Genomic DNA, 14,683 nt, shown 5'->3' on the forward strand with positions numbered 1-14,683 from the left:
ACGCTAACTTCCTGTGGTTACCGGGGGGCTAGCGAGACCGGGCAGGCACCGTGTTATGCAGTGGTGCGCACGGTGTCCCCAGTGCGGGTGCATAGCCCGGTGCGGTATATTCCAGCTCCGCGTATCGGCCGGGCTAGATTAAGCGTCGAGCCAAATGCCATGAAGCCGGCTCTACGCATCTGGTCCCCAGTGCGTCTCCTTGGGCCGGCTTACATGGCACCAGCCTTGCGCTCGGTGTCTCCGGTTCGCCTGCATAGCCCAGTGCGGGCTATTCCACCTCGCCGCACTGGCAGGGCGACCGAGAGCATTCAACCAGGTAAGGTTGGACGGGCTCGGTGCTCAAGAGCTCCAGTGCGCCTGCACGGTCCGGTCTATCCAGTACCACCTCCACACCCCAGCCCTCCGGTAGCAGCTCCCCGCACCAGGCTTCCTGTGCGTGTCCTTGGTTCAGTACCACCAGTTCCAGCACCACACATCAGGCCTACAGTGCGCCTCGCCTCTCCAGCGCTGCCGGAGCCTTTCTCCTCTCCTGCGCTGCCGGAGTCTCCCGCCTGTTCAGCGCAGCCAGAGCCTTCCTCCTCTACAGCGCTGCTGGAGACTCCCGCCTGTTCAGCGCAGCCAGAGCTGTCGGTCTGCATGGAGCAGCCAGAGCTGTCGGTCTGCATGGAGCAGCCAGAGCTGTCGGTCTGCATGGAGCAGCCAGAGCTGCCGGTCTGCATGGAGCAGCCAGAGCTGCCGGTCTGCATGGAGCAGCCAGAGCTGTCGGTCTGCATGGAGCAGCCAGAGCTGTCGGTCTGCATGGAGCAGCCAGAGCTGTCGGTCTGCATGGAGCAGCCAGAGCTGTCAGTCTGCATGGAGCAGCCAGAGCTGTCAGTCTGCATGGAGCAGCCAGAGCTGTCAGTCTGCATGGAGCAGCCAGAGCTGTCAGTCTGCATGGAGCAGCCAGAGCTGTCAGTCTGCATGGAGCAGCCAGAGCTGTCAGTCTGCATGGAGCAGCCAGAGATGTCAGTCTGCATGGAGCAGCCAGAGCTGTCAGTCTGCATGGAGCAGCCAGAGCTGTCAGTCTGCATGGAGCAGCCAGAGCTGCCAGTCTGCATGGAGCAGCCAGCCAGTCTGCATGGAGCAGCCAGAGCTGCCAGTCTGCATGGAGCAGCCAGAGCTGCCAGTCTGCAAGGAGCTGCCAGTCTGCAAGGAGCTGCCAGTCTGCAAGGAGCTGCCAGTCTGCACGGAGCTGCCAGTCTGCACGGAGCTGCCAGTCTGCAAGGAGCTGCCAGTCTGCAAGGAGCTGTCAGTCTGCAAGGAGCTGTCAGTCTGCAAGGAGTTGCCAGTCTGCAAGGAGCTGCCAGTCTGCAAGGAGCTGCCAGTCTGCACGGAGCCGCCAGAGCTGCCAGTTTGTAAGAAGCCGCCAGAGCTGTCAGTCTGCATGGAGCAGCCAGAGCTGTCAGTCTGCATGGAGCAGCCAGAGCTGTCAGTCTGCATGGAGCAGCCAGAGCTGCCAGTCTGCATGGAGCAGCCAGAGCTGCCAGTCTGCAAGGAGCTGCCAGTCTGCAAGGAGCTGCCAGTCTGCACGGAGCTGCCAGTCTGCCTGCCAGTCTGCAAGGAGCTGCCAGTCTGCAAGGAGCTGCCAGTCTGCAAGGAGCTGTCAATCTGCAAGGAGCTGTCAGTCTGCAAGGAGTTGCCAGTCTGCAAGGAGCTGCCAGTCTGCACGGAGCCGCCAGAGCTGCCAGTTTGTAAGAAGCCGCCAGAGCTGTCAGCCTACATGGAGCAGCCAGAGCCGCCAGTCAGCGTGGAGCAGCCAGAGCCGCCAGTCAGCGTGGAGCAGCCAGATCTTTCAGTCAGCCAGACTCTTCCAGATCCGCCAGTCAGCCAGACTCTTCCAGATCCGCCAGTCAGCCAGACTCTTCCAGATCCGCCAGTCAGCCAGACTCTTCCAGATCCGCCAGTCAGCCAGACTCTTCCAGATCCGCCAGTCAGCCAGACTCTTCCAGATCCGCCAGTCAGCCAGACTCTTCCAGATCCGCCAGTCAGCCAGACTCTTCCAGATCCGCCAGTCAGTCTTCCAGATCCGCCAGTCAACCAGACTCTTCCAGATCCGCCAGTCAACCAGACTCTTCCAGATCCCAGGATCTGGTAGATCTATCTACCTGCCTGAGCTTCCCCTCAGTCCCGAGCTTCCCCTCAGTCCCGAGCTGTCCCGAGCTTCCACTCAGTCCCGAGCTTCCACTCAGTCCCGAGCTTCCCCTCAGTCCCGAGCTGCCTCGGTCCCGAGCTGTCCTTCAGTCCCGAGCTGTCCTTCAGTCCCGAGCTGTCCTTCAGTCCCGAGCTGTCCTTCAGTCCCGATCTGCTCCTCAGTCCAGTGGGGTTCTGGGTGAGGACTACTAGGCCATGGTCGGCGGCGAGGGTGGACTATCCAGGGACGAAGGGAGAGGGGACTAAGACATTAAAGGAGTGGGGTCCACGTCCCGCGCCGGAGCCGCCACCATGGACAGATGCCCACCCGGACCCTCCCTATTGTTTTGAGGTGCGTTCGGGAGTCCGCACCTTAGGGGGTTCTGTCACGCCCTGGTCGAAGTATTTTGTGTTTATCTTCATGTATTGGGTCAGGCCAGGGTGTGGCATGGGGTTTTGTATTGTGGTGTGTTTTGTCTTGGGGTTTTGGTGTTGGTATTGGGATTGTAGCTTAGTGGGGTATCTAGCAAAGTCTATGGCTGTCTGGAGTGGTTCTCAATCAGAGGCAGGTGTTTATCGTTGTCTCTGATTGGGAACCATATTTAGGCAGCCATATTCTTTGAGTTTGTCGTGGGTGATTGTCCTTAGTGTCCTCTGTGTTAGTTTGCACCAGTTTAGGCTGTTTCGGTTTTCACATTACGTTTATTGTTTTTGTAAAGTTCGTGTTTGTTTATTTTTAAATAAACATGGATTGCAATAGCCACGCTGCATTTTGGTCCGATCCTTGCTACACCTCCTCGTCCGAGGAGGAGATAGAAGAAAGCCGTTACAACACTACACGTCAACTACCGCAGCATGTGAAATCACTGCAAGACTTAAAGCGCTGCAGTCAGTTTCAGAATGGGTGGCAAGAAAGAAGTTAGTTCTAAATATTTATAAAACTAAAAGCATTGTATTTGGAACAAATAATTCACTAAATCTCAACTAAATCTTGTAATGAATATGGTGGAAATTGAGGGCACTAAACTGCTTGGAGTAACACTGGATTGTAAACTGTCATGGTCAAAACATATTGATGCAACAGTAGTTAAAAATTGGAGGAGGTTTGTCCATAATAAAGTGTTGCTCTGCCTTCTTAACAACAAGGCAGTTCCTACAGACCCTAGTTTTGTCGCACCTGGACTACTGTCGTGGGGGCAGTTGCCACAAAGAGGGACTTAGGAAAATTACAATAGGCCCAGAACAGGGCAGCACGGCTGGCCCTTAAATGTACACAGAGAGCTAATATTAATAATATGCATGTCAACCTCTCCTGGCTCAAAGTAGAGGAGGGATTGACTTCATCACTACTTGTATTTGTGAGAAGTATTGACATGTTGAATAAACCAAGCTGTCTGTTTAAACTACTAGCGCACAGGTCAGACACTCATACATGCCCCACAGGACATGCCACCAGAGGTCTCTTCACAGTTCCAAAGTCCAGAACAGACTATGGGAGGGGCAGATTACTACATAGAGCCATTACATGAAACTCCAATCCACATCAAGTAAATTCATGCAAGCATTAAAATTGGATTTAAAAAAAATACAGAACAACGGGGACTGTGGAGACACACACACACAGGCACAGACAGACACATACACACGATAACCTACACCCTATACACACATGTACACATGGATGTTGTGTTGTAGATGTGGTAGTAGAGTAGTGGCCTAAGGGCACATAGTTAATGTGGTGTGAAATGTAATGTTTTTAATAGTATATGACTGCCTTCATTTTGCTGGACCCCAGGAAGAAGCTAATGGGGATCCATAATACATACAGATACAAATAGAGAACTGATACTGTGTACTGGTTGTTGGGGTGGGATTGGCGTGGGCGTGGGTGGTCCGTGGGTGGCATTTGAATATGTATTGGATTCGTCATGAAGGTCAAAAACAAAAAAAAGGTCCAAAACAAAAGGACACATTTGCAACAGATCAAATAAGGGGGAGATTGCATTTCAACTTAAAACATTATTTAATAAATCGGTAAGCACATAATAGGAAGAAGTTTGTTTCAGGGTACTATATTAAAAAGGGCCAATTTGGATGCAATCACTTAGCTTAATTTCTCAGCGCTCAAATAAATTTAAAAAAAAAATAATGTTGCAGGAATGCTAATCTTATCTGTTCCTAACTACAGAAACTTCTGAACAATCTGTGATGGTGGGCGTCGTGGCTTGCAGAAGTTACATGGAACTGCCCTCTCAACATCACCACATCCAGCCTACTCTCATCAACAAACAAAGGAACTTTAATACATAGCAAACCTAAATGCATACATGTGTAGGCACACATACACGGAGTGTAGAAAACATTAGGAACACATGCTCTTTCCATGACAGACTGACCAGGTGAAAGCTATGATCACTTATTGATGTCCCTTGTTAAATCCACTTCAAATCAGTGTAGATGAAGGGGAGGAGACTGGTTAAAGAACAATGTTTAACCCTTCAGACATACACAGTGTGCCGGTGAAGGTGAATGAGCAAAACAAACAATTTGCTGTGTGTATCAAGAATGGTCCACCACCCAAAGGACATCCAGCCAACTTGACACAACTGTGGGAAGCATTGAAGTCAACATGGGCCAGCATCAACGCTTTTGACACCTTGTAGAGGCTGCATCACATCCGGCTGTGTAAGGGAGTCCCATAGGGCGGCGCACAATTGGCCGAGTGTTGTCCTGGTTTGACCGGGGTAGGCCGTCATTGTAAATGAGAATTTGTTCTTAACTGACTTAGACTCCATGCCCTGACGAATTGAGACTGTTCTGAGGGCAAAAGCGGCTGCAACTCAATAGTAGGAAGGTGTGCCTAATGTTATGTACACTACGTGTATATTATAAACCTCCACACACACTAGACTTGCAGACTGTAGAGAGAATCTGGGCTCCCTCTGGTATGAGCAGGAAAAACACAGTTAGAGCCCAGGCCGGTGTTGAAGGTACACTCACACCAGGTCATGAAACATCATACTAATTGCACAGCAAAGTGTGGGGTCCGTTTTGGAAGCTAAACTCAACGGCCACCCACAGCAGCCTTAAACATAGTGATGTAAAAAAAAATATCCTGAATTATGAAAGTGAAATATCAAGCAATAAAATAGCAATTTTAGGCCCCAACCTACTGTTTAAAGCTTTAAAAACCGGGCTCATAATAAAGCCAAACAAAACACACTCTGGGAGGAACTTCATAATACAGCCAATCATACTGTGTAGCCTGGCTGGGCCACATAACCAACTAAGCATAAGAATTAATATGGTACCGTATCATATGAACAAGTATACATAGCCAAACTATTAAGACTTGATCCCAAACCTTCCGTCAATGAATCAAAACAGGTGCAGCCCTATGTATCCAGTATAGACGAACACATTCCAACTTTAGACCAACAGATTTTCACTTCACTCCATAGTGTACAAATGTTCTATGAGTGTGTAAAATGGGTCAGGAGCTCCAGGTGCGTTACTTTTTTGTGTCTGGGCTGCGCTTCAATCTCCTAAACAGCTGTGATAAGAGTCAACTGGCCCATCTGCTCTGAGATAGGGAAGGCAATAACGAGCCTGCTGGCCCACATCACACACTCACCCCCTAAAGGCACCAAGGCCCCCGGCTGGAAGATCATCCTATTATTGCTATCTGCACTCCACTCTGTGTGTGTGTGTGTGTGTGTGTGTGTGTGTGCGGGAGAGAGAGATAGCTGATCCCATCCTCACCGACTGCTCTCTGCGATAAGACATTTGGCTCCGAGGCTCTCTGATGACAGTCTGAATGTAGATAAAGTGATAGCAAGGGATATGATACTATCTAATACCTCCTAACACCCCCCAAGGTCTGCTGCCCAATCCAGTTCAACACCTTGCAGCCTGATGGCGCTGGAGATGGCTGCCGTTTTACGGTCTCCTAACCAATTGTACTATTGTGTGTTTTTTCGCGTTATTTGTAACTTATTTTGTACAGAATGTTTCTGCCACTGTCTCTTATGACCGAAAAGAGCTTTTAGATATCAGGACAGAGATAACCCCGTACTGGAATAATATTTTTTCTTTAACAAGTCGGACGCGAAGCATTTCCCTCTGACACCCGAAGAGGCCCTCATCCCAGTCATTCGCAGAAGAAAGAGGCGGAGATATCGGGGGACGTAGGTCTGGGTACGGTAAGGATTAGACGGCGAGTGGGTAATCTACCTTTACTGTCGGTCCTATTAGCCAATGTACAAACATTGGATAACAAAACAAAATAACTAAAAAGCACGTATATTCTACGAACGGGACATTAAAAACCGTAATATCTTATGTATCACAGAGTCGTGGCTGAACGACAACATTAATAACATATAGCTGGCGGGTTGTAAGCTTTTTCGGCAGGATAGAACAGCGGCCTCTGGTCGGACAAGGGGTGGCAGTCTATTTGAAAACAATAGCTGGTGCACAAAATCTAAGGAAGTCTCAAGGTTTTGCTCGCCTAGAGAGAGTATCACATGATAAGCTGTAGACCACACTGAATGAACACTTATTTTAACTTAATATAATACATCAATAAAAATCAATTTAGCATCAAATAAATAATGAAACATGTTCAATTTGGTTTAAATAATGCAAAAACAAAGTGTTGGAGAAGTAAAATTGCAATATGTGCCATGTAAAAATGCTAACATTTGAGTTCCTTGCTCAGAACATGAGAACATATGAAAGTTGGCGGTTCCTTTTAACATGAGACTTCAATATTCCAAGGCAAGAGGTTTTAGGTTGCAGTTAAAATTGTATTTATAGGCTAATCTGAAAACAAGACTCCCTAAATTTTATCAGCATATCGATTGCGCAACCAGGGCTGGAAAAACCTTGGCTCACTGCTATTCTAACTTCCGCGACGCATATAAGGCCCTGCCCCGCCCTCCTTTCGGAAAAGCTGACCACGACTCCATTTTGTTGATCCCTGCCTACAGACAGAAACTAAAACAAGAAGCTCCCACGCTGAGGTCTGTTCAACGCTGGTCCGACCAATCTGATTCCACACTCCAAGACTGCTTCCATCACGTGGACTGGGATATGTTTCGTATTGCGTCAGGCAACAACATTGACGAATACGCTGATTCGGTGAGCGAGTTCATTAGGACGTGCGTTGAAGATGTCGTTCCCATAGCAACGATTAAAACATTCCCAAACCAGAAACCGTGGATTGATGGCAGCATTCGCGTGAAACTGAAAGCCCGAACCACTGCTTTTAATCAGGGCAAGGTGACCGGAAACATGACCGAATACAAACAGTGTAACTATTCCCTCCGCAAGGCAATCAAACAAGCTAAGCGTCAGTATAGAGACAAAGTAGAATCTCAATTCAACGGCTCAGACACAAGAGGTATGTGGCAGGGTCTACAGTCAATCACGGATTACAAAAAGAAAACCAGCCCCGTCACGGACCAGGATGTCTTGCTCCCAGGCAGACTAAATAACTTTTTTGCCCGCTTTGAGGACAATACAGTGCCACTGACACGGCCCGCAACTAAAACATGCGGACTCTCCTTCACTGCAGCCGACGTGAGGAAAACATTTAAACGTGTCAACCCTCGCAAGGCTGCAGGCCCAGACGGCATCCCCAGCCGCGCCTCAAGAGCATGCGCAGACCAGCTGGCTGGTGTGTTTACGGACATATTCAATCAATCCCTATCCCAGTCTGTTGTTCCCACATGCTTCAAGAGGGCCACCATTGTTCCTGTTCCCAAGAAAGCTAAGGTAACTGAGCTAAACGACTACCGCCCCGTAGCACTCACTTCCGTCATCATGAAGTGCTTTGAGAGACTAGTCAAGGACCATATCACCTCCACCCTACCTGACACCCTAGACCCACTCCAATTTGCTTACCGCCCAAAAGACTTCCTGACGGGCCGCCCCCAGGTGGTGAGGGTAGGCAACAACATTTCCACCCCGCTGATCCTCAACACTGGGGCCCCACAAGGGTGCGTTCTGAGCCCTCTCCTGTACTCCCTGTTCACCCACGACTGCGTGGCCACGCACGCCTCCAACTCAATCATCAAGTTTTCGGAGGACACAACAGGGTAGGCTTGATTACCAACAACGACGAGACGGCCTACAGGGAGGAGGTGAGGGCCCTCGGAGTGTGGTGTCAGGAAAATAACCTCACACTCAACGTCAACAAAACTAAGGAGATGATTGTGGACTTCAGGAAACAGCAGAGGGAACACCCCCCTATCCACATTGATGGAACAGTAGTGGAAAGGGTAGTAAGTTTTAAGTTCCTCGATCACAGACAAACTGAATTGGTCCACCCACACAGACAGCATCGTGAAGAAGTCGCAGCAGCGCCTCTTCAACCTCAGGAGGCTGAAGAAATTCGGCTTGTCACCAAAAGCACTCACAAGCTTCTACAGAGCATCCTGTCGGGCTGTATCACCGCCTGGTACGGCAACTGCTCCGCCCACAACCGTAAGGCTCTCCAGAGGGTAGTGAGGTCTGCACAACGCATCACCGGGGGCAAACTACCTGCCCTCCAGGACACCTACACCACCCGATGTCACAGGAAGGCCATAAAGATCATCAAGGACAACAACCACCCGAGCCACTGCCTGTTCACCCCGCTATCATCCAGAAGGCGAGGTCAGTACAGGTGCATCAAAGCTGGGATCGAGAGACTGAAAAACAGCTTCTATCTCAAGGCCATCAGACTGTTAAACAGCCACCACTAACATTGAGTGGCTGCTGCCAACACACTGACTCAACTCCAGCCACTTTAATAATGGGAATTGATGGGAAATTATGTAAAATATATCACTAGCCACTTTAAACAATGCTACCTAATATAATGTTTACATACCCTACATGATTCATCTCATATGTATATACTGTACTCTATATCATCTACTGCATCTTTATGTAATACATGTATCACTAGCCACTTGAACTATGCCACTTTGTTTACATACTCATCTCATATGTATATAGTGCACTCAATACCATCTACTGTATCTTGCCTATGCCGCTCTGTACCATCACTCATTCATATATCTTTATGTACATATTCTTTATCCCCTTACACTTGTGTCTATAAGGTAGTAGTTTTGGAATTGTTAGCTAGATTACCTGTTGGTTATTACTGCATTGTCGGAACTAGAAGCACTAGCATTTCGCTACACTCGCATTGACATCTGCTAACCATGTGTATGTGACAAATACAATTTGATTTGATTTTGTATTTCATATACCTTTGACTATTGGATGTTCTTATAGGCACTTTAGTATTGCCAGTGTAACAGTATAGCTTCCGTCCCTCTCCTCGCCCCTACCTGGGCTCGAACCAGGAACACATCGACAACAGCCACACTCGAAACAGCGTTACCCATCGCTCCACAAAAGCCGCGGCCCTTGCAGAGCAAGGGGACTAACTACTCCAAGTCTCAGAGCGAGTGACGTTTGAAACGCTATTAACCCCACTAACTAGCTAGCCATTTCACATCGGTTACACCAGCCATTAGGCTTGAAGTCATAAATAGCGCTGTGCTTGTGAAGAGCTGCTGGCAAAACGCACAAAAGTGCTGTTTGAATGAATGCTTACGAGCCTGCTGCTGCCTACCATCGCTCAGTCAGACTGCGCTATCAAATCATAGACTTAATTATAACATAACACACAGAAATACGAGCCTTTGGTCATTAATATGGTCGAATCAGGAAACTATCATTTCGAAAACAAAACGTTTATTATTTCAGTGAAATACGGAACCGTTCTGTATTTTATCTAACGGGTGGCATCCCTAAGTCTAAATATTCTTGTTACATTGTACAACATTCAATGTTATGTCATAATTACGTACATTTCTGTCAAATTAGTTCGCAATGAGCCAGGCTGCCAAAACTGTTGCATATACCCTGACTTGCGTGCAATGAACGCAAGAGAAGTGACACAATTTCACCTGGATAATATTGCCTGCTAACCTGGATTTCTTTTAGCTAAATAAGCAGGTTTAAAAATATATACTTCTGTGTATTGATTTTAAGAAAGGCATTGGTGTTTATGGTTAGGTACAGTCGTGCAACGATTGTGCTTTTTCCGCAAATGCGCTTTTGTTAAATCATCCCCCGCTAGATAAACTAGTAATATCCTCAACCATGTGTAGTTATAACTAGTGATTATGATTGATTGTTTTTTACAAGATAAGTTTAATGCTAGTTAGCAACTTACCTTGGCTTCTACTGCATTAGCGTAACAGACAGGCTCCTCGTGAAGTGCAATGAGAGGCAGGTGGTTACAGCGTTGGACTAGTTAACCGTAAGGTTGCAAGATTGAATCCCAGAGCTGCCAAGGTAAAAATCTGTTGTTCTGCCCCTGAACAAGGAAGTTAACCCACCGTTCCTAGGCTGTCATTGAAAATAAGAATGTGTTCTTAACATACTTGCCTAGTTAAATAAAATTTAAATATATATATTTTTTTTAATCTGCAAAATCAGCACCCAAAAATACAGATTTCCGATTGTTATGAAAACTTGAAATCAGCCCAAATTAATCGGCCATTCCGATTAATTGGTCAACCTCTAATACAGGACTAAGACTGAATCGTATTACAGCGGATCAGACGCTCGTCGGATGTGGCAGGGCTTGCAAACTATTCCAGACTACAAAGGGAAGCACAGCTGCAAGCTGCCCCATGACACAACATTTTCAATGGGTCCTCAGATCCTCAAAGGTTTCTACAGCTGCACCATCGAGAGCATCCTGAATGGTTGCATCACTGCCTAGTATGGCAACTGCACGGCCTCTGACCACAAGGCACTAAAGAGGGTAGCGCATATGGCCCAGTACATCACTGGGGCCAAGCTTCCTACCTTCAAGGACCTCTATACCAGACGGCAATTGCTAACTAGCGCTAGCGCAATGACTAGAAGTACATGGTAACTGCTAGCATGCTAGTAGATACCATAGACTTTTAATTATTGCGCTAACGCTAGTTAGCATTGGCTTGTAAAACGGACTTCCTTCACACTGGGTGCAGAGACATAAAAAGGTGTCCATCTGACACTAGGGAAGTAGATAAAGGGCTTCATTGCCAAAATCCCGAAGTATCCCTCTAATGTCAGTCATGTGTTCCCCCATAAAATGTAGGGGTAAGGGGGAGAGGGAGAGATTATGAAAGAGAGAGATAATGACTGACCCAAGACTCAGAGAACAATATTAGAGAGAAAGAGAGAGGGGAAGAGAGATTCAGCACAACAAGCAACACTGTTTTCACGCTTGTGGGCCAAGATAAATTAACCTCAACATTAGAAACCTTGTTATACAGTAGACATGATAAATTAGAGCTTGGGTCATAAACATCACAGCAAAATTACAGTCAGACTAACCTACAACCCTGGACAAAGGAAATTAAATGGACAGAAACGTCACCAAATCAAACAAAATTCAGCTTAAAATGATGAGAAAATAAGAACAGATAGAGCAGCATAATCACTACTGATCAGAGGTGACCTAGGTGAGAAAACATACAGAACCCATTCTCTAGTGTTCGCCTTTTCTATATCTCCTGTGCCTACATTAAACATAATGAATGTAGGCACATTAAACAACAACCCTCTTTAAATACAAAAAAGTGAACTATCTAACTGAATCATGTGAAATTGGACTTTTCAACAGTATTGCAATATTTTGCCTACAACTGTTCCAGCACAGATTTACTCACTGGGTCTGTACCAGGCAGCCTGGAGCCAGGGTAGGTTGGGAGTCTGGGATGTGCTGCAGGTTAATGAGCTCCAGCATGTCCACCTGAACATCAGTGGTGTGTCCTGGCAGAGGTTGCAGCACAGTCAAGATCTTCTCCATCAGGCTGTCACCATGGTGACCAGCAGCCCCTGAGGACAAGGACAAACAGAGAATTGTAAACCAAAAACATAGTCCAAGTAAACATAAACTCCTGTGTAAGTGGTATAGAATAGGGACTACGGAAGTGTCACAATAAAACACCCTTTCTGTTGGGAAGGGAGGTGCAGCAAGATTATGTCATTGAGATGTGGGGAAAGTGTGCATGTGTGTTTGACTCTGCTGCAGCTTGACATGTTTATGGACATCAGACATTGTACAAGACTGTGATATGCACTGTCGATGAAGACGATGGATGCTTTATTGGTGGCAGTCTTTCTGCGGCTTTTTGCTTGAGGATGGTTGGCCAGTTCCCCAGCAATAAGACGGCTCATTGGACCCACTGCAAAGTTCTCCTCCTGGGTGCTGGTGGACTCAAACATGGAATTAACCGCACAGGTCAGGGTTTTAATTTCAATCTGCAACTCCGGAGTAAGAGACTGCATGTCAAAATCAGTCAAACTGACAAACCTCTTCTCTGTTCGCTTTATTTTGATGGTCTAGAGGTCCTGTGGCAACAGTGGGAACAGGTGCGCGAAGATTGGAGTCAGAAGAAGCTGTGGTGACACCTGAGTGAAGACCACAGGCGCATGTATAACTTCAGCGGTGTAGTTCATGTCTCCCATCCACTCACTCAGCTTCTCTTCAAACTGCTGGAACACAGGGTTCTCCTCTAATTCAGCAGTGACATTGTTAGCGAGGAGTTGTATAGAGTGGGCTACGGTGGTGAAAACAACACAATACTGAAAGTGACTGAGTCCAATAATGTCTTTGATAATGTCAGCTGTCCTCCCCTTCAGCAGAGTGCTCACCACAAACACAGCCTTTGGTTCGTTTTCACCACCGGCTTCGAAGCTTGAAAACTCTTTTAAATTACGAGCCCCAGCCTCAAATACACTTGTAGCTCCACCGTTCCAATGAAGACTCTCAGCACACTTGTCGTCCATGAAAACAACAGCTTTCTTTACCTTTGACAACACTTTGTCCCACATCTGACCGGGGAAACACGTGAAGACCTCAATCGGTAACATTTAGTAAATGCAACTGTCGTTTATACCGACCAAAAATACAAGATTTCTATAAAATTGTCAGGAAAAGTTATTTCAAAACAACAACACAAACACATGTGAGTCTCTTAACAGTGATGTGGCGTTCCACGTCGCGACAGATATACGTCATCATGCAGCTGCTACGCCGGTTTCATGTAAGAATCTGCTGCATTTGCTATTTCTTACCCCCTAGCATATGTTATCATTGTCTATTTCTGTACTTATTGTATGTATCCAGACTATTCTACATGATTTAAAAATTAAAAATAAACATATATATATATATATATATATATATATTTTTTTTTATGTTGCTATTTCTTACAAAACTGAAAGCAAACTAATTTGAGTTTCTTCATCGTAGCTATATACTATCCACACTACACAAAAATACATACATTTTTTGAATAAATTGAAAAAAATAAACCATACAAAAATAAAGGTATGCTTGTCATGAGTTCAGAAACAAAGCAAGCTTGTTTGACCCTGGCAAATACTGTACTACTTTATATACTTTTAGAAATTGATACATTGTCTCATCTAGAGACATACTGACCAATGGTAGAGTCCTGTTTCTTCCGACGTACGTTTACGTCGTGTATAGAAAGGTCCCTATAGAAACGTGTGTGGGTAAAGTAAACTGTCACTTTTTTTTTTACCATTAGGGTTTATTTTACGCGTGCTACCGAATACCGATAAGGTGACACGCCGTCCTATTCCGTTATTATTATTTTTTAAATCCCCGTTATATGTAACAGTTTGACATTTGAATATCTGTTCTGTAAAAATCTCAAGTTTGGCGAAATAACCGGATTTTCAATTCGTTGCCAGTTATTGTATTTGATACAATATCTGTCAAGTTGTGATTCACAGCAGAAGTGACTGGGTTTGGGTAGACATGTCCGCAGAAATGGACAAAACAACTGATGCAAGCGGGGGCGATGAAGAAGAATGGTTATATGGAGGTATGCTAGTCAAAACAGATTTGATGACACTATCTAGCGCATAAATAGTAACATTTTGTCCACTGTTCTGTGTTTGGCAAATTTGAAAGTACGTGAGCTAAACAGTTGTGTTAGCAAGAAAGCTAACCACAACACCAGAAACAACACGTGCACCAGTTTACCACGTTGACATCGCAACAGCTGTTGGGGATGTTTTTTTTTCTCTCTTACTAAGCAGAAGGAATTATTGAGTTCTGGCATTTACAGTAGATATTTGAAACTGTCATTTTGTCTGTTTAGGTTTTGAAGTGTGTGTATGATGCAAACATGCTGATGTTTCTTTTCTGTGATAGATGAGATTGAGGAGAAGGCAGAGGAAGAGGCACCTAATAGGTAAGTGACAGGTAAAACACCCACTGTTAAACTGTCTGTTTTACATAGCAGACAGTCACCTGGCTGTCTGTCCTATTCTGTCCTCAATTTACCACTTGCCTAGATCTCAAATATGTACTGAGTGTTCCTGCAAACCAGACCTACACCAGACTACACTGTTAAATTGTTCCTTTTGTAAAATACGTATACCCACATAAATTAGGTGTGTATTCTTGCAGCAT

General features: G+C 46.1%; 2 protein-coding genes across 8 annotated transcripts in view; one reads left to right on the top strand and one right to left on the bottom strand.

The window, feature by feature from the left end:
• Window positions 1-13,228, bottom strand: part of LOC112249076 (sec1 family domain-containing protein 2-like) — an 84,871-nt gene extending 71,643 nt beyond the window's left edge. Inside the window, exons 1-2 of one of the 3 annotated variants that reach the window (XR_002953311.1) lie at window positions 12,548-13,228; window positions 11,901-12,069 (exon numbers count right to left, since the gene is read on the bottom strand). The gene's annotated coding sequence lies outside the window, so the exon portion shown is untranslated. Of the gene's footprint in view, window positions 1-11,900 lie in introns of all 3 variants that reach the window. The other 2 variants (XM_024418718.1, XM_042320257.1) reach the window with 2 other exon arrangements.
• Window positions 13,229-13,742: 514 nt separating this feature from the next.
• Window positions 13,743-14,683, top strand: part of LOC112249094 (pre-mRNA 3'-end-processing factor FIP1) — a 41,265-nt gene continuing 40,324 nt past the window's right edge. For 3 of the 5 annotated variants that reach the window (XM_042320302.1, XM_042320305.1, XM_042320304.1), the window contains exons 1-2: window positions 13,743-14,090; window positions 14,423-14,462. In XM_042320302.1, the coding sequence (XP_042176236.1) occupies window positions 14,024-14,090; window positions 14,423-14,462 (107 nt within the window). In that variant the 5' untranslated portion in view covers window positions 13,743-14,023. The remainder of the gene's footprint in view (window positions 14,091-14,422; window positions 14,463-14,683) is intronic. The other 2 variants (XM_042320307.1, XM_024418746.1) reach the window with 2 other exon arrangements.

The sequence above is a fragment of the Oncorhynchus tshawytscha genome, linkage group LG01 (genome assembly GCF_018296145.1).
Source record: "Oncorhynchus tshawytscha isolate Ot180627B linkage group LG01, Otsh_v2.0, whole genome shotgun sequence".
Lineage (NCBI taxonomy): Eukaryota > Metazoa > Chordata > Actinopteri > Salmoniformes > Salmonidae > Oncorhynchus > Oncorhynchus tshawytscha.